This window comes from Diabrotica virgifera, chromosome 3 (genome assembly GCF_917563875.1).
Source record: "Diabrotica virgifera virgifera chromosome 3, PGI_DIABVI_V3a".
NCBI classification, from domain to species: Eukaryota; Metazoa; Arthropoda; class Insecta; order Coleoptera; family Chrysomelidae; genus Diabrotica; species Diabrotica virgifera.
The window spans coordinates 205,598,553-205,620,204 of record NC_065445.1 but is presented as its reverse complement, the minus strand read 5'-3'; the positions used below and the strand labels follow the sequence as shown (position 1 = coordinate 205,620,204).

Here is a 21,652-nt window from a genome sequence, read left to right as displayed (position 1 = left end):
TTTCCAATGTCACTTTGGTCTTTCCCTTGTGTGTTGTTTTCATCGCTGTTTTGAAAAAGTAGTCTAACCCCAGTTTGGAAGAGTGAAGTCTACTCATGTTTTGGAAAAATAAAGTCTACCCATGTTTTGGAGGAGTAAGATCTACTCATGTTTTGGAAAAGTAAGGTCATATCCCCGGTTTTGAAAAATAAAGCCTATCCCAGTTAGTGATTTGAAAATGAGAAAGTTGTCTTGTGAACTTTCATGAAAGGCTTTTATGTCCTAGATTGGACTTTGGATTGGAAACGTAATGATTTAGTATTTCCTATGTCATGAGTTACGTTTATTTTTTTTTGGTCTTATTTAAAAGGTTTGATATACCATTTGAATCCAGTATACTAGTCTTTTTGGTCTTTTGTTGTTGTCACACGCACCCCCCTTGTTGGTTTTGTTTGAATAAGTTGTTGAGATAAGTTATTTGTGACATTTTATCTCAACGAGGTATTTAGACTGGATTGTCTAAATCCTCCTTTTGCTGAACCGTTGCCGAATTGTCCTGTGAAACTCGCTAGGTGTTTAGTGGAGTTTAAGCAGATGCCTATCTGCTGAGCCTAGAGCTCAAATGATTTGTTAGTTTTTGAAAACCAGTCCCGGTTAGGCAACGAGGTGATGAGGCTGTGTCTGCCTTGGTATATGGTATATGTTATATGATATATATAATATATATATCACTTGTGTTACTGTTGTGGATGTCAGCGAGGTCCACACAGGGCACAAGATTAGTTTCTTCCCCAAGACACAGAAACTCTTGTCACCTACAGTTCATTTAGAGTCTGTAAACATTTAAGTCTACTCGACTTTAAAGAGTCTGGCGATTGATGGCACGCTAGCCCACTCCCTAACGATGTTTTTGTTTTTGTTTAATCCCCACTAGCCATTATTTAAATATTTTGGTATTGTTGTCCTGTCACACCCAAGATGTCAATGTTGGATTTTTGTTGTTATCGAAAACTGAATAGATAATCCAGTTTCCTCTCTTCCGAGGAGGATATTGTAGCATTACAAATTTCTGCTACAATGTTTTGTAAATAGTATCCATTAATTTTGTATCCTATCCCAAGAAAAATATCTAATTTATTTTGTGAGTTTATATATCATTAGAATATTCTGAACCGCACCTGGTTCTGAGTATAACGGTTTATTTCACAACATTGAAAAACGTCAGGAAATTTTCTGTTTGTTTGTGTAAGTAAACATTCATTATTCTAGAATGAATCCTTGAAAAGGTTTGGTATTTTTCCCTTTCTTTTGAGCGCGAAGCATCTTTTAGTTTTATTGGTCTGAATTTTGAAAGACCGTTGAGTTGTTGTTGGCGATTGGTCAATATCTTGGTCGAGAAATGCTTCGGCTAGTTAGTTCTAAAAGTATGTTTGAGGGTTGAACATATCTTTTTTGGTAGAACTCAACAGACTCGCAGAAATGCACTTTACCGGTTTAAAATGGCTTCTTTCGTTATCGTAAAGAAGAAAAGGACTTGCAAATTGTCCTATGAACATTAAGGAATATTGTTGCAAAGTTTCACAGCAATTAGTTGGATATATTTATGTGAAACAATATTATTGTGACGCAGTTTTGTTTGCCGGTAGAAAAGTGCGTGGTTCCTGTCTTTTCCAGTTTTTTATGATGTTATGGTAACATTCCTGTATTGAAGTACAGTGGAACCCCGATAAGTCGGCCCCCGATAACCCGGAAGTCCGGCTAACCCGGACCGATTTTCATCAGATAAACATTTTGATTTTCAATATTTTGTATTTTTCAATTTAATTGTGGCTTATTTCCAATCAAAATAGTTAATTATCAGACAAACCTTTCAACAATAAAAATGTATGTAATATAATATTTGAGAGATAATGTATACTTATGTGTGTAATTTGAACTATACGATATTAAAAATAACTCATAGCACACGCCGCACAAACAACAGCCACCTGTCTGTAGTATATATTCCTTTTTATTTCAAACTGTCAGCATTGTTTAGGAAAGACTATTTAAAAATTATTTTATAAACAATGGTCTTTAGTATTGTGTGTCTTGTATTGTTCGCTTCCATTTGCTTACGTTTGGGTTTGATGTTTTTTTTAGTAATTTTAATGAGTAGGCAGGTACTGTGCATATTTATAAATATATTTCATGTTATTTCAATTCTAACGGAGTTTATCTGTAAGTATACCGTATTTTGTTAATTTTTACCATATTCTCCGGCTATCTCGGATTTTCGATAACCCGGATCGGTCGCGGTCCCGATTAATCCGAGTTATCGAGGTTCCACTGTACCCCGATGATATTTTATTTGGTATCAACTTATCCTGTTTCCTATTTGTTTAAAATTGAATGTCTTCCCTCCCAGCCCCGTCTAGAATGGAAAATTTTGGTTAAGTTCCAAGTGTGACATGTGACGAAGGATTTTGTTTTAAAAATAGAGGTATGAAATAATGTTTATTTTAATTAAATTCCAAGTGGATATGAATTTGGTAAAGATTTTAAATATTTAAATAGTTTGTTTTCAACATGGTAATGGAAAGTTTTATGTAAATTAAATAAAATGGCAGTGACTTTTGACAGCCATAAGTAAAATTTTTGTTTAGAGATACACTGCTAAAAATAAGGTTAAGAATTTTAAAATCATATATTTGTTTTATTTATTCATTTCTTGTTTGAGAATATGTATGTTCTCAAAGTAAAAATAATAAGGTCTAAAGGTTTGAATAAACATTGTAAAATGTACCTATTTTTATTTCTGTAACCTGTTTTTAAAAAATTATTAACCAGATATCTGATACAAATGAAATAAGTTTTAGAATAAAGAAAATAAATGGCATAGAAGCCATATGATGATAAATAATAGCCCAGTTTGACCCAACGAAGAATCTAAGATGAATGTCCCCCAATTTGGTTCCCATAAGTACGGAATATGTCCAGTAAGTACTCGATATGTGAATTTGAGGATTTTTTAAACGGCGTCCAAATTTCTTTAAATAGTAGGAAAGTCCTCAAGTCTGTGTAAGTATCCTTTGCTTATTTGGTTATGTAGTTAGTCTTCTTTAAACCCTCTTACCCCCCCCCCTAACGATTCCACGACCTGCCAACGCACAAAAAATGAGCTGCCGTATGCATGAAGCTTTATGTGTCTGTTGCTTCTACTAGCCCCATTCCGACCCAAAGTATCTATATAGTTAGTTCTATCCCTTATCCCATTAGAGCAGACATGTAAAACGCTTCAGCATGAAAAGTCTGTTTGCGGAGAATCAGCGATTTTCTATTGGCGAAAAAGAATGATGATGGATCAGTAGGATGGTCTTAGAAAGATACCCTTGTTTTTTATTGGATATAACTGTCTGATGTTTATTAGAATGGGAGGCGAATTTTTTTTGAGAGAAGGAACCTGCTCAGAAATTGAGATAGGGAAGAGTCAACATCGAGCACTGAGAGTGTACAGTCATAGACCGATATGGTCTAGGAAACAGTTTTTTTTTTGTTTTGTGAGATATAGTGATTCTCGATTCAGTATGTTTTCTTAGTTAGAAAACAAACGTGGTTATAGTGATTACCACGAGAATATGTTCTGTGTCTAGTTGTCTAGTGCATTAAAAAGAATAGCTTCATTATGTTGTTCTTAAGAAGAAATAAATACAAGTTCGCGGAACGAGTTTCTCCAACTTCATAATAAGATAAAGACACTCAATTTTTTTTAACAAAATTTGTACTATGTTCAAATGAACAGTGCCTACATTGTTTCAATGTGGAATGTTCTATGATAATCAACCATTAGCAGTTACTTTTTTGCTACTAAAACAAAAGCTTTGGAATTCTGTTCTCATACTATAAAATGCTGTGAATTAGTACTATAACTCAAATATTTGTAAAGTGATCAGTGAAATGTGTTGAACAACAACAGTTCCAGCTGAGCTAAACTAGATCTATGTAGCTCTAATCATCACTGCAGTCCAGGTCATCAGGTACTCATAATAAACTGTTTATTTTTTTTTCTTCGAACAATCGTAATCGCGAAAGACTTAATTTTACCAAAATCATTTCAATTCATTTTTAATTTTTTATTTTTTTTTAATAAACAACTATTATGTTATAACTTTTATTGGCATTTTCTTTTGCACACTTTATCTATTTTCCTTCTTGTTGGAGAGAAGTACAGACAAATTTACGAACGCAATGGTCAGTACAAACTTACATTAAATGGATCGACATTGCAAGTAATTTTCTTTAATTTTGGATCATTGCAGTATTATTTTGATTTACTAATGGCGCCCAATATTATCTTTTAATTATTAATGTTATTTTAAAACCCACCCCTAAAATCTCTGAAGAATGTAGCTTACCGGAGCATACACAAAAGTAGCGGAATAGAACATCACGCCTAAGACCTATATAATCACACTGTTTTAATTTTTTTTTATTTTATTTTCTATTTTACTTAACGCTACTTAATATTTGACACATACAGCGTTATGTCAAATACTTTTTTGTTTAACCGTCTAGGCTTTTGTTTTCATTCACGGTACAACCTATTGTCATTTCCTCAAGAAGAGAAATTATATATTGCTCCACAATATTGATATGATATGCAATTATTAAAGGTAAATTTAATTAATTGTATTTTGCTGGCAGTACTGCATTTTAATAACTAATTTTATTTACTACATACAATTGTTTACGTTTTAGTAACATAACTTAATCTTATTTTTTCTTCTTATTATTTTTTTTGGACCATGGCCTTGACAATTATCCAGTAACCAGGACCATATGATTGGCCAATATAATTAAAAGTGCGAATAAAAGTGCAGATATACCGATGCTCCTGGACGATTACTCTTCATTTAATCCCTAGTTTAAATATTTAAAAATCGTTTTTGCTCTTCTTAATAATTTTGCATTTTGCTGTTGCGTCATTCTTCTTCTGGACCGGCGAATTTGTCCTCAAACAACTTCTTGGGCATTTTCTATATACGCTTAGGGTAGGTTTTATAGTGGGGAGAAAATTTAAAAATAGATTAATAATATCATAGGAATGTTAAAATCATAACAAATTGCATGAATAAAAAATATTAAGATAGAAAAGTAAGCCTAACGTTTTGTTTTTATTGTGTCTCTATCCTATGAGCATTCAAGAATCTGGTCAAAGATAAATAAATATAATTAAACATATTTATAGTGGAAATTGTTCTCTGAAAAACGCTCTACAAAATTGCTAAAATATTATTTTATTGTAAAATGAACTGAAAAAAAGTTATAATCCTCTAAAAGGAAACTTGTTAAAAAATTATTACTTATTTTTGTTTATATCTTTTTTGTTGGTCACTTGACGATTAAAAGTAATAGAAACAAAATTGTAGAAACTTTAATTTGCTACATTTTATGTTTAATTATATTTTCAGTAGGGTTGGTTGTTTACGAGGTATAGAGCGAAACCCCTTTGCACGCCTCTTCTAAGATGGCGACCGGGGGACAAGGGTGGTGACCCCAAAACCTTGAACTTAAGCTTCTACTGATCCCCCCTACACATTAGAAAAATAAAATTGACTTTTTCAACCAATTCAATGTATGGCCTAAAAAATGTAACATTTCAATGAACTAAAATCAATTATTATCCACTTCAGAGACAAGTCTTTTACAATTGCTAGTGCGCAAGATTGCGTGTAGGTATGTGAGGGTCTAGGACGTTTCATCGCCGCCGTTTCGATGCCGCCAGTTCGATGCCGATGCCGGTCGATTCATCGCCAGTCAATTAATCGCTAACTGATATATTTCCGAATTTTCGACAGTTACAATTATTAGTTATTTTTAGTATTAATTAGGAATTCTAGGAAATGCGAGATATGACGGCGATGAAATGGACTGGCGATGAACCGGCGGCATCGAAACGGCCGGCGATGAACCGGCGGCATCGAAACGTCCCATTCCGGTATGTGATCATGGCATCAGACAAAATCTGTTTGCCACAAAACATGTAAATTCTTAATTATTTTAAATGTTTTCATGTTGTCTATTTCTTTATACTATTATACCACTATTTTTGCATTTCTGATAAAATTTATGATGGAATAAGTATCGATTTATCCGAGGAAGACAGGAGAGCTGTAATATTTGGCGGCAATGAAAACTCATGCTGAATTAGTTCTTGATACAATATTGAGGAAAATTGAGAGTTCAGAGAACATTCTAAAAGTATATCATTAAATCACTAATTGATACATTGTCACGCCCACATAACAATTTCATGTTCTTAGTAGATTCATAGAACATACTTTTCAGAAAAAGTATATACTAAGAATATGCGTAATTACCATTGCGAATATGCATAGCACATACCGGGTATATACTACATTACAGTACTTAAACGTTCTATGTATATACTTAGAATGTACTACCGCACTTCTTTTCAGTATATACTAAGAATATACTTTTTAGAACTTTCCAAGGACGTGCTACAAATCTTCTCTTTATATACTTAGAACGTACTACCGCACATCTTTTTAGTTTATACTAAGAACGTACTTTTAAGAATATTCCAAGGAAGTGCTATAAACCTTCTATTTATATACTTAGAACGTACTACTGCACATCTTTGTATTAGAAGAATATATTTTTAAGGATATTCTAAGAAAGTGCTATCAAGTGCTATGTTGCTCAGAAGTATGTTTTCAGCATCACCTAATCTCATCTTAGGTTCTACTGGTTCTACCAAATACCTATTATATTTACATATTTTAATGGCAAATGAGAATGTAGTTAGTACCTTCATTCTGCAATATTACTTAAAAAGTAAGTACATATTTATAAATTTTGGTTGTCTATATAAACTATTATATTATAATATTTAGCTACACTAAACTATGTATAACTAAAATTTATATACTTATATGTACTAACTTATATGTATTTATTAAATAATATTGAGTTTCCAAAATAGATTATACCTATTTTGAAGCACCGCAAACAAATTTGTTATTTAGATAAAGAGGTTATGTATGTTCTTTAGTCCTAGTACTTTATTATCATTCGTCTTCATCCTTAACACTGCTACACTGCACACTGCATAGATACATATTTTCGATTTCATGTTTTACCGTTGTTTCCTACCCTGATCCATTCAGGTAAGAAATGGTCAGAAAGACGGGGTTAGGGGGATATGTATTGTGGAAGTGGAATAACAACATCGGTGCAGCACCGGTGAGTGTTGCCAAACGGAGGGAAATTTCACTTTTTGCGGGAATTTTCAACATAAAAGGTGATATAGGGAAAAGTTAACTCAAAAGGGAATTTTTGTTCCAGTCCAAATTGTAAAATATTAAAAAAATCAAAATATTTGAAAATAATTAAACATATCTTCTCAGATTTTGTAAACAGGAGGAAGTTTTTTTTATAAAAGTGGGAATTTTTAAGGTTGACGGAAAAAGCTTACTCGATGGTTGGCAACACCAATGCCTTTGGTTGTGGGAGTGTATTTTGGCATGCTTTGGTTCTGGAATGGCCCGTATCACAGCCTCCCATATTGAATTGAATGTACCTAAATTCAAATTCCAACGATGTAAAAATACTCGTGATAAACTCGAAATGGTAAAGTTATTTCAATTATGAAAACGAATTTTTAATAATAAACGTTAATATAATTAATGTTTAAACTTTTTTACCATACAACAATTTTGAAATGAAATTCGTCCAATACTACCTACATACATAAATTTTATTAATTATTCTAAAATATAACGAAGTTGATAATCTATAAGGCTAATATTGTACTTCCTATACATACATATTATTTTTAAGATATTTTAAAAGTATCTACTTATAAGTATGTGCTAAGAATATTCGATAAAGGTATATCCTAAGAATAAACTTCTACGACTATTCCGAGTTACTACGTACACGAATGTACTCAGTATATTCGGTACGAGAATATACTTTAAAGTATATGCAAAAAACATGAAATTTAGAATGTTTTTTAAGGTACATGCTATGCTTGTACTACGCATATACTAAAAAGAATATACTCCGACGAATGTTGGTAGTATATGCTTAGAACATGATACGAACATCATTGTTATGTGGGCGACTACATACCGGAGAGTTAAGTATTCCAATTTTATATAAGTGAGATTGAAAGCGACCATGGTTAAATTTTAAACGAGTATTTTTAATACTTTTAAATGCGCAAGATTATGAGAATTAGTTCCTTTCGAGTTATGTGTATTGTGTATTTACAACTAAGTGTAAAACTAAAAAACTTACTTTTCTAAAGCTGTGATAAATTCCACTTCTTCTGAGTTTTGAATATTCATATTTAATCCAAGCGTTGTTGCTAAAAAATAAACAAAATGTTATATTATAAGTTATAATATAATGTTATAAATATGTTAATGTTATAAATATTATAAGAGTAGTACAGAAAATATCACGTTTTTAACATTTACCACATACTATATCCATTGTGCAATGAGATACCAATTTCAACATTGGCACTTTTTTGTTTTCCACCTCTTTTTGAAGCACAATCGTAAATTGTTCTGCTTTATTCCAAAATATATCCTGATATGCCTCTAATATTTTTTGATTAAAAGATGGGATTATAGTTTTGCGGTGCGTTCTCCATTTTTTAGCTAAGAATAATTTTTTTTAATATTTTTTTCAGACGGGATAAGCTCCAATTATTAACCTACCTCCAACAGTAACTAGACCTTCCCCGACGTCACTCATGAACTGATAGACATGATCTTTATTCAAAGCTGATCGACTCGTTAATATCTTTTCAATATATTCTGGTTTTGATACTAAATAGTAAAGTCTAGGTCCAAACCAAATTGTAGCTACTTGGGGATAAGAAGTTTGTATGTCTATCACACGCTGTAGTATCACTGAAAAACATGAGGTATACAAAAATAAATAAGATATGTTTCTTCTTTTCTTATCCTATTTTAATTTGGTCATTAATGTGTAATGTACACACACCCAAACTTATATGGAATCACCACGTATTTCAAAGTAATATTTAGTTCTTTTCAAAAAACTTGTTATTGTTGCGAAGAATAAAGGCTTTAATTGAAAATTAACAAATATATATAAGACAATCGGATAGTACAGCTCGGTACGGTATACATTATTTGCTGGAGTTGCAAATTGAACGAAAATAAATAAACTAACTTTTGCGTCCAAAAACGAAAATATACCTACCTCATGTGGGGTTATAGAACTTACAACGAGGAAAGATTATTGGTCTTGTGTAGAAAGTAATGTTCTCAGAGGGACATAACTGTAGAGCTAGGCGTAATACAGGGCGTTCTGTCCAAAACCTATGCTAGGTAACAACAACTAGGAAAGCTCAAAAATAAAGCAAATGAAAGTCGCCAAAAGTAATAACGCCTCTCCACGATGGTTTAATTGCCCAATCAGCTGGAAGACACCCAAAAATTTCTCACCTGCAGCTCCAAAGGCAGCCTTAGGAAGCTACAGGTGTAACTTTTCCAGTTAAAACGATAATAAGAAGAGTTCGTACCAAGAAGTATACAGCAGGAGACAGCTATGGGTTCCCGAGTTATCCAGGCAGCACAAGATTGATCGCCTAAATTGGTGTCTTCACCACCAAAACTGGAACATTGGGAATTGACAAAATGTGCTATTTTCAAAAAAGTCAGGATTTATGTAAAACCAGATGACCCACGAAATCGTGTACTTAGAGGTCGAGGAAAACAACCAAGGACGAAAACTGTTAGATCTTGTGATCCATAATAAAACTCCTTTAATTTTCTTCCAATTAACTTGAACTACTCACAGGCAAGTTGATACCCTGTAGTCAGGTTGTGGAGAGGTGAAACAGGAGAAAATTTAACTTTATTGCATGATAATGGACCTCTACATACCATTAGAGTGACTACAGACATCATTGAAGAAGAAGGTATCCCTTGTTTGGAGTGGCCTGCTTGCTCACCCGAGCTTAATTCTATAGAGTATTTGTGGGAATTACTTAAAAGAAAAATTAGAGCTCGTCGGGATAATCCAGAAAATACCGCACGGCTAGTACAAGCTGCTCTTAAAGGATGGAGCAACCTACCACAACAAAATGTTGATAATTTTATTAGGAGCGTGCCCACGCAAACTAAAGCTTGCATAAGGACTAGAGGTGGTAATACTGACTACCACAAAATACAAAAAAAATAAAAACAATTTAAACATTATTCGTTTTACATTGAAATTTTGTATGGTATTGACTTTAAAACAACTACTTTCAATTTGTTTGTTAAATCCTTTATTGTTTTATTTAATTGTTATGTATTTGTTATTAGATTGTTTTAAAATAAATATTTTTTAATTGCATGTGTTCGTTTTTTTAAATTCGCACGAAATAGTAAGAAATATCAGATGATTCCATATAAGTTTGTGTGTGTAAATCTGTGATAAGTCTAAGATTGAAAATTCTTGATTTTAGTTTTAGACTTATAGATCGAAACTACATATTTTGAAAATATAGGATGTTAAACCTTGAACAAACGATTTTATTGAAAAAATTAAATAAATAAAGACGGTTGCGACTTTTTATAATAATGGTTTTCAGAAATATTTATAGACCAAACACGAGAAATAAAATACGAGAAATCACCTTTAGGTGCGAGCAAGTCTTCAGAGGCTTGGATAGTCATTCGAAATCTAAGGCGAAAAGACTTAATAAATGCAAAAAATCTATAAACCATCAATATCAATGTTTTGAAAGTTACTGCGCAAAAGAACTACAAAAGTCTAGAACGGAATATCTCCAACAAACACCCAGAAAATACCAAATCCATGGACCAGAAATAAATATCGAAGACGACCTAAATTTGAAAAATAGAAAGACCATGAAATAAAAATCCTAAAAAATAAAAGAGCCTATGGACCAGAATGAATCCCTGCTGAAGTCCTTGATAGGAACAATTTGAAATATTGTTGATATACTGAGGCAACTTTTTAGTAGATAACTAAATGGAGATCATCATCATCAACCCGTACGCGTCCACTGCTGGACATAGGTCTCCCTCAGCTCTTTCAATATTTCTCTGTTTTGTGCGGCTTGCATCCAGTTGCCGACAATACGCTTCAGATCGTCAGAACATCTGGTTGGTGATCGTCCTCTACTCCGTAGTGCTTCTTCTCATGGCCTCCATCGACAATACGTTTTGTCCATCGGTTGTCTGACAATCTGGCGACGTGTCCTGCCCAATTCCACTTGAGCGACGCGATTCTTTCGCCGTTGAAAGAAAAAAAAAACTAAATTGAGATAATATACCTGAAATCGGGAAAGAAAGATGAAAGAGACAAACAGCTCCCCACTCCCAGTAGGAATTTAAACGATAGTGCAGCCGATATGTGAAATAATTGTGCATTTAATGATAGAAGCATATTATTTGGACCACATTTACTACACATATAAAGGTTCAAATTTAGATAGGAGGCCATCTCAGATTTTGCCTTTTACAAAAATGGCGGGGATTCAAAATGGCGACTATACATATGTGACTCATATCACGATAACTTTTGAACGAGACTTCAGATTTCAAAAAAATTTGGTATATATAGGTTCTTTTTTGATGTATAAGATCGAGGTCTTGAACCGGAAGAATCGGTTTACCAGAAGTTGTGTTTTCCTGGTTTTTATGTAAAAATATGCTGTTTTTTTTTCAATTCTTTCACCCTGTATGTATTAATTTTTCAAAAAGTTAATATCATCATTGAAAAGAGGGTAAAAATATTTTTTAGGAAATATTTTTAACTTTTTAGTTATGTTATTTACCATTTAATAAATGCAAAACATACCTTCACATGTACCTATATGCGGCAGATTCGTGCAAATATTATAAGAATTATTGTGCATTTAATGGTAGAAGCATATAATTTGGACCACATATACTACACATATAAAAATTCAAATTTAGATACGAGGCCATCTCAGTTTTTGTTCCTTTTACAAAAATGGCGGGCATTCAATACGGCGACTATACATATGTGACTAATAGTACGATACCGTTTGAACGAAACGTCAGATTTCAACCAAATTTGGTATAAAGGTTCTTTTTTTTGATAAATAATATTGAGGTCTTGAACCGAAAGAATCGGTTTTTCCAGAATTTGTGTTTTTACCGTTTATTTATGTAATAATGTGTTGTTTTTTTCAATTCTTTCACCGTGTATATATAAATTTTTCAAAAAGGTAATAACGCCGTTAAAAAGAGCGTCAATATATTTTTTAGAAAATATTTTGAACTTTTCAGTTGTGTTAACCACCATTTAATAAATGCATAACGTATGTTCACATATACCTATGGGCGGCAGATTCAATTTGAATGCCCGCCATTTTTGTAAAAGACTAAATCTGAGAAGACCTCATATCTAAATTTGAAATGTGTAGTATGTGTGGTCCAAATTATATGCTTTTACCATTAAATGCACAATAATTCTTATATTATTTGCACGAATCTGCCGCACATAGGTACCTACATGTGAAGATACGTTATGCATGTATTAAATAGTAATTGATATAACTAAAAAGTTATATAATTTTTCCTAAAAAATATTTTTACGCTCTTTCAACGCCGGTATGACCTTTTTGAAAAATTAATATATACAGGGTGAAAATATTGAAAAAGAAACAACATATTTTTACATAAAAAAAAACAGTAAAAACGCAAACTCTGGTAACCTGATTCTTCCGGTTCAAGACCTTGATATTATTCATCAAAAAAAGAACCTATATACCAAATTTGGACATCTCATTCAAAAGTTATCGTGCTATTAGTCACATATGTATAGTCGCCATTTTGAATGCCGCCATTTTTGTAAAAAGAACAAAAACTGAGATGGCCTCGTATCTAAGTTTGAACCTCTATATGTGTGGTATTGTAGTGAATTGTGAAAAAGATACAAAAAGAAGCAAATAGGTTTGGCCTAAAGATAAATGAAAAGAAAACTAAATACATGATAATGGGTGATACGCAGCTAGACAATGAAGAGTTTATAAAAATACAAGGGGAGAAAGATTACAGATACAGTTTTGATAGAGTGGAAGAGTTTACTTACCTTGGTGTGAAAGTAATGGAAAATGGACATGAGGATAAAGAAATAGAATCCAGAATTACAAAAGGCAACCAGAAATACGGAATGCTGAGATCCTTAATGAAGTCTAAGTTTGTTTCAAGAAAAACAAAAGAAAGAATATACAAGACAGTGATTAGAGCTACGGTTTTAATATGGAGCTGAATTATGGGTTTTAAGAAAGGCAGATATATTGAACAGGAAACCAGTAGGGAAAAAGGAAAGGAAGACCCCGTAAAAGATGGTTTGACAGCGTTCAAGCAGATTTACGAGAATTAAAAATAGATAACTGGAGAAACAAGGTATTAGACAGAAGAGAATGGAGATGAGTGGTAAGAAGAGAGCAAGAGAAATTGTAACAGAACAATGTGCCATGAATTGTAAAATGAGAGCTATATATATATATATATATATATATATATATTTATGCACAGATATCAAAGTGAGGTCCTGACATTACGCGCACTTAGTGAGGACCGGTAGAAAACGTAGACATAATCGTTTCAACTCTTCATAGTGACTTTGACAAGTAAATAGCAATTAAAAAATGACGAGTATACACAAAAAAAATTACGTATATGTGCCCCGTATTGTTCAAGTATATTGCCACCCAAGTGAGGCCATTATACGCAGCTATTAAAGTGAGACTGTATATACTTTTTCGTTATGCGCACAAAGTGAGGACAACTTTACGTGTATATTTCCTTACAGCTCATCAAGTGAGGACCATACAGTGTTGTCGATAAATATGAGATTAATCGTTTCTACTGCCTTTTTCTGTATAACACAGTAAGAATTATTATTGTTTCGATGTTTCAGTCACTTGTAGTTATAAGAAGGATGTGGACTCTTTGTTCTTGCTCGTACTGTTTGTTAATTTTATAACATTTTAGTACCTCAGCATTAAATCACGGTAGCCTTATCGGAGACTAGCGTTAACAAAGAAATAGTTTTATATTTTTTAATAATTTACGTTAAAGATGGATAGGAAAGCAAGAATTTTGAAAATAGCGTTAGTTGAGAACAATAATAATCAAAATGGAGGATACAGTGATAGTTCAGTTATGTGAAATTTATATTGAACTTAACATATAAATATAAAAGCCCGACTTTTGATCTAAGGGGAACACAGTTTTTACGGTACATACATATCTGTCATTTGTCAACCCCCTCCCTTCCATTTCCCCCACCCCTTATTTTTAAATAGGGAAGAGGGGCGTGTGCTAGCTCATTTGAAAAGATATTCAATTCTCTATCCAGTATTATTAACATTGACATAATTATCTATACAGAGTGTATTTTAGTATAGGTACTGTTGCCCCTGTCGATTTTCATTTTGAAACGACAATTTTCCAACCTTAATTTTAGTATACAAGATGATTTACTTAATTTAATTAAACTTAATGTACCGTTTTTACTGACTTAATTTTACAGTTATTCCACTAGATGGCAAATACAGTGAATATGTGCATATGTTTTATTTCGAATAATCATTTTAAAATAGTTTTAGTTTTCTATTTTCTCTGAAAATTGTTGCAAGCTTCTTGTTCTTATACTTAAAATCATGTCACTACAAATTTATACGAGACTACATATTAAGAGTATAGAAACTATTATAATATATGACATACATGCTTTTTTCCATTTATTGAAGATATTTCACCTTATCCTGAAACAATGCAATGTGACCAAGTGTCCTCAACTAAAAAAATATATCCCACTATTTTGATATTAAATGTATAGTTTGTACTATAAACCGTATTGAAATAGATTGCAACATGTGTGTGTGGTTGGGATATTGACTGCGAAACCTAAGGCTTCATTCGCCTAATCATATTTACCTTTGATTCTTATAACAATAAATAAAATGATTAACATTTTATATCAATATTATAAGTGTTTTTAAACAATATCAGTATGATATATCAGTATTATAAAGTCAAGATAAACAATACTATAACAGAAAGCTTTGAGGTCAAACAAGGACTGCGACAGGGTGATCCATTATCGTCTATAATGTTTAGCATATTACTAGAAAAGGTTATACAGGAAGCAAACATTAATAGAACAGGTCTGATCTACCACAAAAAACATCAGTGCTTGGCATTCGCAGACGATTTGGTAATCTTGGCTAGGAGCAAAATATAACTTATAGAAACACTCATGAAACTCGAGGAGAGGGCAGCAACCAAAGGATTGTATATAAATGAAGTAAAAACAAAGTATATGGAATGGACAAATAAGCAATTCGTTCGGGGGCAATACATAACAATGACAACAGCGAAGGGAACACAGTATAAATTCGAAGAAGTTGAGAGATTTGAGTACTTAGGAACTGTCTTCACAAGAGATCCTAACTGTGAAGAAAAAATACAAAAGAGAATTATGTCGGGCAACCGCGCTATATTTGCTTTTAATGGGTTGTTAAGAAGTAAACATATATCACTAAGGGCAAAACTAAGAACTTACAAGACCGTAATAAGGCCGATAGTAACGTATGCTTCTGAAACATGGGTCACAACAAAAAAACATCAAGAGTTGTTATTAGTTTGGGAGAGGAAAATACTGCGCAAAATCTTCGGTGGGAAAAACTTAAATGGACAATCGGTAAGAAGAACAAATAAGGAACTAACTGAGCTCTATCAAGATCCTAACATACTAGCAGTAATTAAGGCGCAAAGACTTAGATGGTTGGGCCATGTGCAGAGGATGATTCCATCTAGAATTCGCAGAATTGGTACTATCTAGTGCATTGGCAGGGAAAAGACGAAGAGGAAGACCGAGGTCACGATGGAGTAATGGAGTTAGAGAAGATATGAGAAGAATTAACTTAAGGAACTGGGAAACAAAAGCGACTGACAAAAGGGAGTGGAAAAGAATAGTACATCAAGCCATGGGCCTACTAGGCTCGTAGTGCTTACATATTATAATATCAGTTTTCTAATATTATCCAGTTCCATATCCAGTTCCGAATCCAGTGGTTATATTTCTTCCGTATTGTTTAGTTTCGCTTCCAGTGATTGTATTTTTTTTTTCTTGTTTTTTTTTTTGAAATATTTATTTATTATTTTATTACTATATTTTTTTATTGTGCTCATAATAGATTGCAACATTGTCTACAGACATGAATGCAGTAACAATAAATAAAAAATCGGAGATCCACACCCCGGATTTGAAATCGAAACCTCTGCTTTACGAATCCGAGATCCGAGGTCTACCCACTAGGTCACTAGGCTATCGCTCTTAGACAATATTTTTTCCTGAAACGGGGAACTTTTAAAGCCGGGTCTAGACTATGTAACAAAACATGCTAATAACAAAGTTGTACAACAAATTTGTTGTACAACTTTGTTATGTAACTTGTTATAATATAGCATGAGTATCCAGACTATATAACAAAAAACAAAACAACAACATGCGCATAAATTTTGCAGCATTTTAGATGGATAGCAGGTAGGTTAGGTAGTATATAAAATTGCGTCATATAAGTATGGAGGATCTCTTCATAGCAACAGCAGCTTGTGTAATATTGTGGAGGCGACACCGGCGTGTTAAATTAATATTTTAGATGTGTCCTTCATTAGCAGCTCGAGCAAAATATAGGTAGTGGTACAGCTCTTTTAGCTGATCTGGAAAGAGATAACATAGACCCATCGACAGGAGACATTAAATGTGATGGCAGTTTTAAAAACTTCTTAAGAATAGAAAGTTCTGATTTTGAATTTCTTATAAATGAAATCGGCCATAAAATAGGCAGGAAAGACATTTCGAGATGCAATTCCAGTAAGAGAAAGATTAACAGTTATATTATTAGCAAAGTATATTTTTTAAACTTTTTACTCATTGTTTCAGAGAGGAAGTATAACATTTCTGTAAAATTTAATTCCTCAGTATTATCGTCTTCACCTGTTCATGATTGAGTGTCACTGTCTGTTTGAATTGGTGTAGCTGGAGAAGTAGCGGATGTAGGTGTAGTGGACGGAATAGAAAGGCTCAGATATATTGTATGATTGAGTGCCTGTTTGAGTAGCTGATGAAGCAGTCTGCATCTGTGTAGCGAATGAAGTGAATGTTACAGGTTTTATGTCTGAACACTCTGCTCTGTAGAGAATAGTATTTATGTCAAATTTAGAGTTGATTTGCACCGATTTGCTGTTAAGGTTCCGCGTACTGCTTTTCTTTTGTTGGCTTGAGTTATAGGCGTACGTGCATTAGTTTTAACTATAGTTTCTGTATCTATTTTCACTTCTATTTCAGTCTATTCATCGTGTTTTTTATTTGTTTTTTAAATCAATAAATGTAGCTCATTCCGTAGCAATCCCATAATACTCGTTACTTACGAAATAGCTCAATTAAATGGGTAGTCAGTTCTTTCAAAAATTTCATCGCGTAAATAACCCTACGTGAACAGAGCAAAGAAAAATCTAGCACAATCACTCCAGAATGAACAAGGCGATATGACTCCAACGGTTGCTGCTCGCGTAGGTACTATGCCAGAGAAATGTTTCAATAACATGTTTTTAGGTGTAGATCAGTCGCGGTGCGGTTTTATAACTTTCTTTGATGTTTACCGACATCTGTTGGATAACATAAAACATGCTATATAACCAGAAAAATGTTATACAACACTGTGTTTTAAAACTTGTTTATTTAAAATTTTGTAACAAGTTACAAAACTTTGTTATTTAACATGTTTTGTTACATAGTGTGGACCCGGCTTAACGGTAACTTCTTATAGGTAATACACTACAATTTCTGAATATTTTTTCTGAAATCTATCGAATGGTACCAAACACGACCCCCACGGAGGCGGGGGGAGGGGTAGGTTACTTTAAAATCTTAAATAGGAACTCCTTTTTTTTTATTTCAGATTTGGATTCTTTGCGTAAAAATAAGCAACTTTTATTCGAAACGTTTTTTCTAATTACGGATAGGTGGCGCTATAATCGGAGAAAACGGGTGTTGGAAATGGAAAATTAAATTAAAATATGGAAAGTCCCCACTAAAATGGAAAATTTTACTCAACTTTTTTGGTTTTAGAACCTAATAATCACAACCCAATAGGTCCCCAAAGCGCTCGAGTGACTGCACATTTAGCATACTTTGCTCCCCTACTATATGTATTATAAATAATATGCAAAGTAATTATTAACCCAAACAACCATAATTCAACTTTTATTTACTAATAAAGAACTGGACGAAAGTGTCACATCAGCTTTTATGAAACACATGAATATTTACATAAAAAGGTAAGTGATCTGCTTGAAATCGATATTCCCAAAATCATCTAAAAATTGTTTATACTTGAGTACTTTGAGACTCTTGTATGAAATGTGAATACCGAAATACGATTAGGAATCTCCATTATGTAATTTTTAAATAATACATAATTCTTAGGAAATGAAAGGTATTATACAAACGTGTTAAAAAATACTACCTACTGAAATTTTTTGATGGCAATAAATGATGAATTGGTTTATCGAATTTATTTTTAAGGTGATACAGTAGCGATCAACAGGTAGCCAAAACGCGTTCTAAGATTGAGGCTGTATTTTTGAATATTTTTTCGAGATATTTGGCACACGTATTTGTAATATAATAAAGAATGGCGGTACAGAGCCCAATTTGAAAAATATATTAATATGTGGAAATTACTCTGTAAATAAATACAATATTAAAAAAACGAGTCTGTACCGCCATTAAGAAGAACAAAAAAATACACTTTCTTCAAATAAACTTTTTTATCAGATGCCTAGATTTTGTGTCATTTTGGAACTACTAATGAAATAAAAAATTTTAGTAGTTCCAAAATGACACAAAATCTAGGCATCGGATAAAAAAGTTTATTTGAAGAAAGTGTATTTTTTTGTTCTTCTTAGTGGCGGTATAGGCTCGTTTTTTTAATATTGTATTTAATTACAGAGTAATTTCCACATATTAATATATTTTTTAAATTGGGCTCTGTACCGCCATTCTTTATTATATTACGAATACGTGTGCCACATATCTCGAAAAAATATTCAAAATTACAGCCGCAATCTTGGAATGCGTTTTCGCTACCTGTTGATCGCTACTGTTTCCTCTTAAGTAAAATATGTCATTTGGATATTTTTTTAAACTCGATAGATCCTAGGGACATGTCGGTAGATCGGTAGGATCATCACTTTTGGGAGTTTTGGGAATATCATTTTTAGGGTAATTTGAAAGCACATGGGAAAATTTTTATAGGTTGAATTGGTTGGGGAATTTTTCGGGAGGAATATTGAGCAAACTGAATTGCAATATAAATGTATGTAACATATAACATTATATTAACATTATAACCTATCGAGTATTTGCTTCTGATTAAAAAAACCGAAAAATGGTTTTTGGAACAACCGCTTTTTTTGACCAGTTATAACCGCCAGGTTAAACCGTAAGTAAAAAACCGGTATAACCGAAAACCGGTTTTTTGTTCAACAACCGCCATCCCTACCTTGGTTGTTACAAATACAGTTCGCTGGAATAAGTTTTACCCCCCTTATTAACTTATTTATTTTTAGCACATAAGAAAAACGCTCGGATAGGTCGATTTTTAAAATAATCATAGTATATTATAGCGTCAATGTTTCGAACTTTACGCGATCCCTCTTCTTCAGGTGACAGGCACAACTTTGATTTTTTTAAATAGGAAAGTAAGTACATCATGTGACACCTCATTTAAAGGCTTTTTTCTACAACCGTGTTAAAAATGCAATTTTTAGAACTCCATACGTGCGTTAAAAATGCTACTTTAAGGCAGGGCCGGTTTTAGGGTTCTGAGCGCCCCTGGCAAAATAAAATTTGGCGCCCCTTCATATAAGAATATACAAATTTACTGCAAATATAGAAAAATAGGAAAAAATCAAAATTTTACCAAAAAGAACTATGTAAAAATATATTTATTTAAAAAATAGTAGGATAGTTATTACTTATAACTTATCCAACATAGGGCATAGTATAGCGAGCACATTTTAAGTTCAAGCGACGAAGAAGCGAGGTAAAAGATAAATGCACATTATCAACAACCAGTAAAAATGTGTATAAATAACTATTTAGATGGAAAATAAGCCACAATTAAATTGAAAAAAATAATTTTATTATCGTTTCGGCGCCCAAATCGGGTGTCGTTGTCAAAATACAAAATACTACTAAATTAAACAAAAATGTTGTTGCTTAGTAAAAAATTCGTCTAATAATTTATTTAATCTGACTCATTTATAACATTTAATGTGTATAAATCTTCTACAAGACCAAAAAACATGTTGATTGTGCGCAAGATATAGCTGCATCCCCAATAACTAAATTGAGGGAGTGGCATCCACTTAGCATAAAATAGCATGCGGATATTCTTTGCAAACGCGAGCTTGTACATCTTTATTTTTTCTCTTCCTTTTAGAGCCGTTGTGATATCCTTGGCCTTACAATCATCTATGCAAATTCAAATAAAATCATTCATTATTTTTTTTATTATCTCATGAGCTTTTTATTATCTCTATGACTCGATACCTATAAAACCAAGCTATGGTTTTAGGTATCGAGTTACTAGGACAAACAATATGCTGCATACTCAAATTAAACCCGGTACTGTGGGATAAGAACATCAGTATAAAAACAAAAAGAAGAATATAATATAACACCATGACAAAAAGTATTCTGAATAATGGGTGTGAAAATTGAATAAAAAGTACGAAAACCAAATGCAAAATAAGAGCAACAGAGATCGAATACCTAAGTAGAAGCTGTAGAAGGGATAGAATAAATAACATAGAGATTAAGAAAATAATGGTAATGAATTCAAGGGATAATAGACAACATAGAACAAAAGAGATTAACCTGGTATGGACATGGCAGAAGAGCAGACCAAAATCGTTGATAAACAGAATAACAGATTGGAGCCCGATAGGAAGAAGGAAGAGAGACAGACCCCGAAAATCTTTTAGAGATAAAATGGACGAAGCAATATTAGAAAAGAAACCTGCAGGACTGGAAAAACAGAAAGAACTGAAAATAACGGTCAAGTGAAATAATACAGGAAAAACTATGGAAATCCAGGGTGGTCAAGAAAAAACAGGATGATTCTAAATAAATGCGACAAACTTTAAAGGGTAATTCTATATGAAAAAATAATGACAGTTTGCTCTATAAGCGTATGTCAGCAAATACTTCGTTTCCGAGATATGGGGTGTTGACATTTTTCTTACAAACTGACGATTTCTTTATTGTTCTAAAACCGGTTCAGATATGCAAATGAAATTTGATGTGTTTTAAGAGGTAATTATTGCGCATTTTTTGACATAAAATTAATAATTTTATATCTACTGTTGAAATGGTGTTAATTTTTTTAAAGAAAAACATAGTACGCCACTGAGATATTTCAAATAACAAATCATTTTGGAATTACTCGTTCAATTTATGATATATACAAAAATCTATTATTCCTTTTTTTCATACGTCGTTCGTGCCGTTTTTATGCAAAAAGTGAAACATCTTAAGTATTCGAAATAAATTTCTATATATTCAT

General features: G+C 32.6%; 1 protein-coding gene across 20 annotated transcripts in view; it reads right to left on the bottom strand.

Annotated features, from left to right (window-relative positions):
- LOC126882335 (cytochrome P450 4C1-like) overlaps positions 1-21,652 on the bottom strand; it is a 389,204-nt gene that overhangs the window by 105,580 nt on the left and 261,972 nt on the right. For 4 of the 20 annotated variants that reach the window (XM_050647227.1, XM_050647219.1, XM_050647223.1 and 1 more), the window contains exons 3-5: positions 8,712-8,906; positions 8,466-8,651; positions 8,284-8,353 (exon numbers count right to left, since the gene is read on the bottom strand). The exons of 13 other annotated variants lie outside the window; for them this stretch is intronic. In XM_050647227.1, coding sequence (XP_050503184.1) covers positions 8,284-8,353; positions 8,466-8,651; positions 8,712-8,906 — 451 coding nt within the window. The remainder of the gene's footprint in view (positions 1-8,283; positions 8,354-8,465; positions 8,652-8,711; positions 8,907-21,652) is intronic. 3 more of the 20 variants (XM_050647232.1, XM_050647222.1, XM_050647226.1) reach the window with 2 other exon arrangements.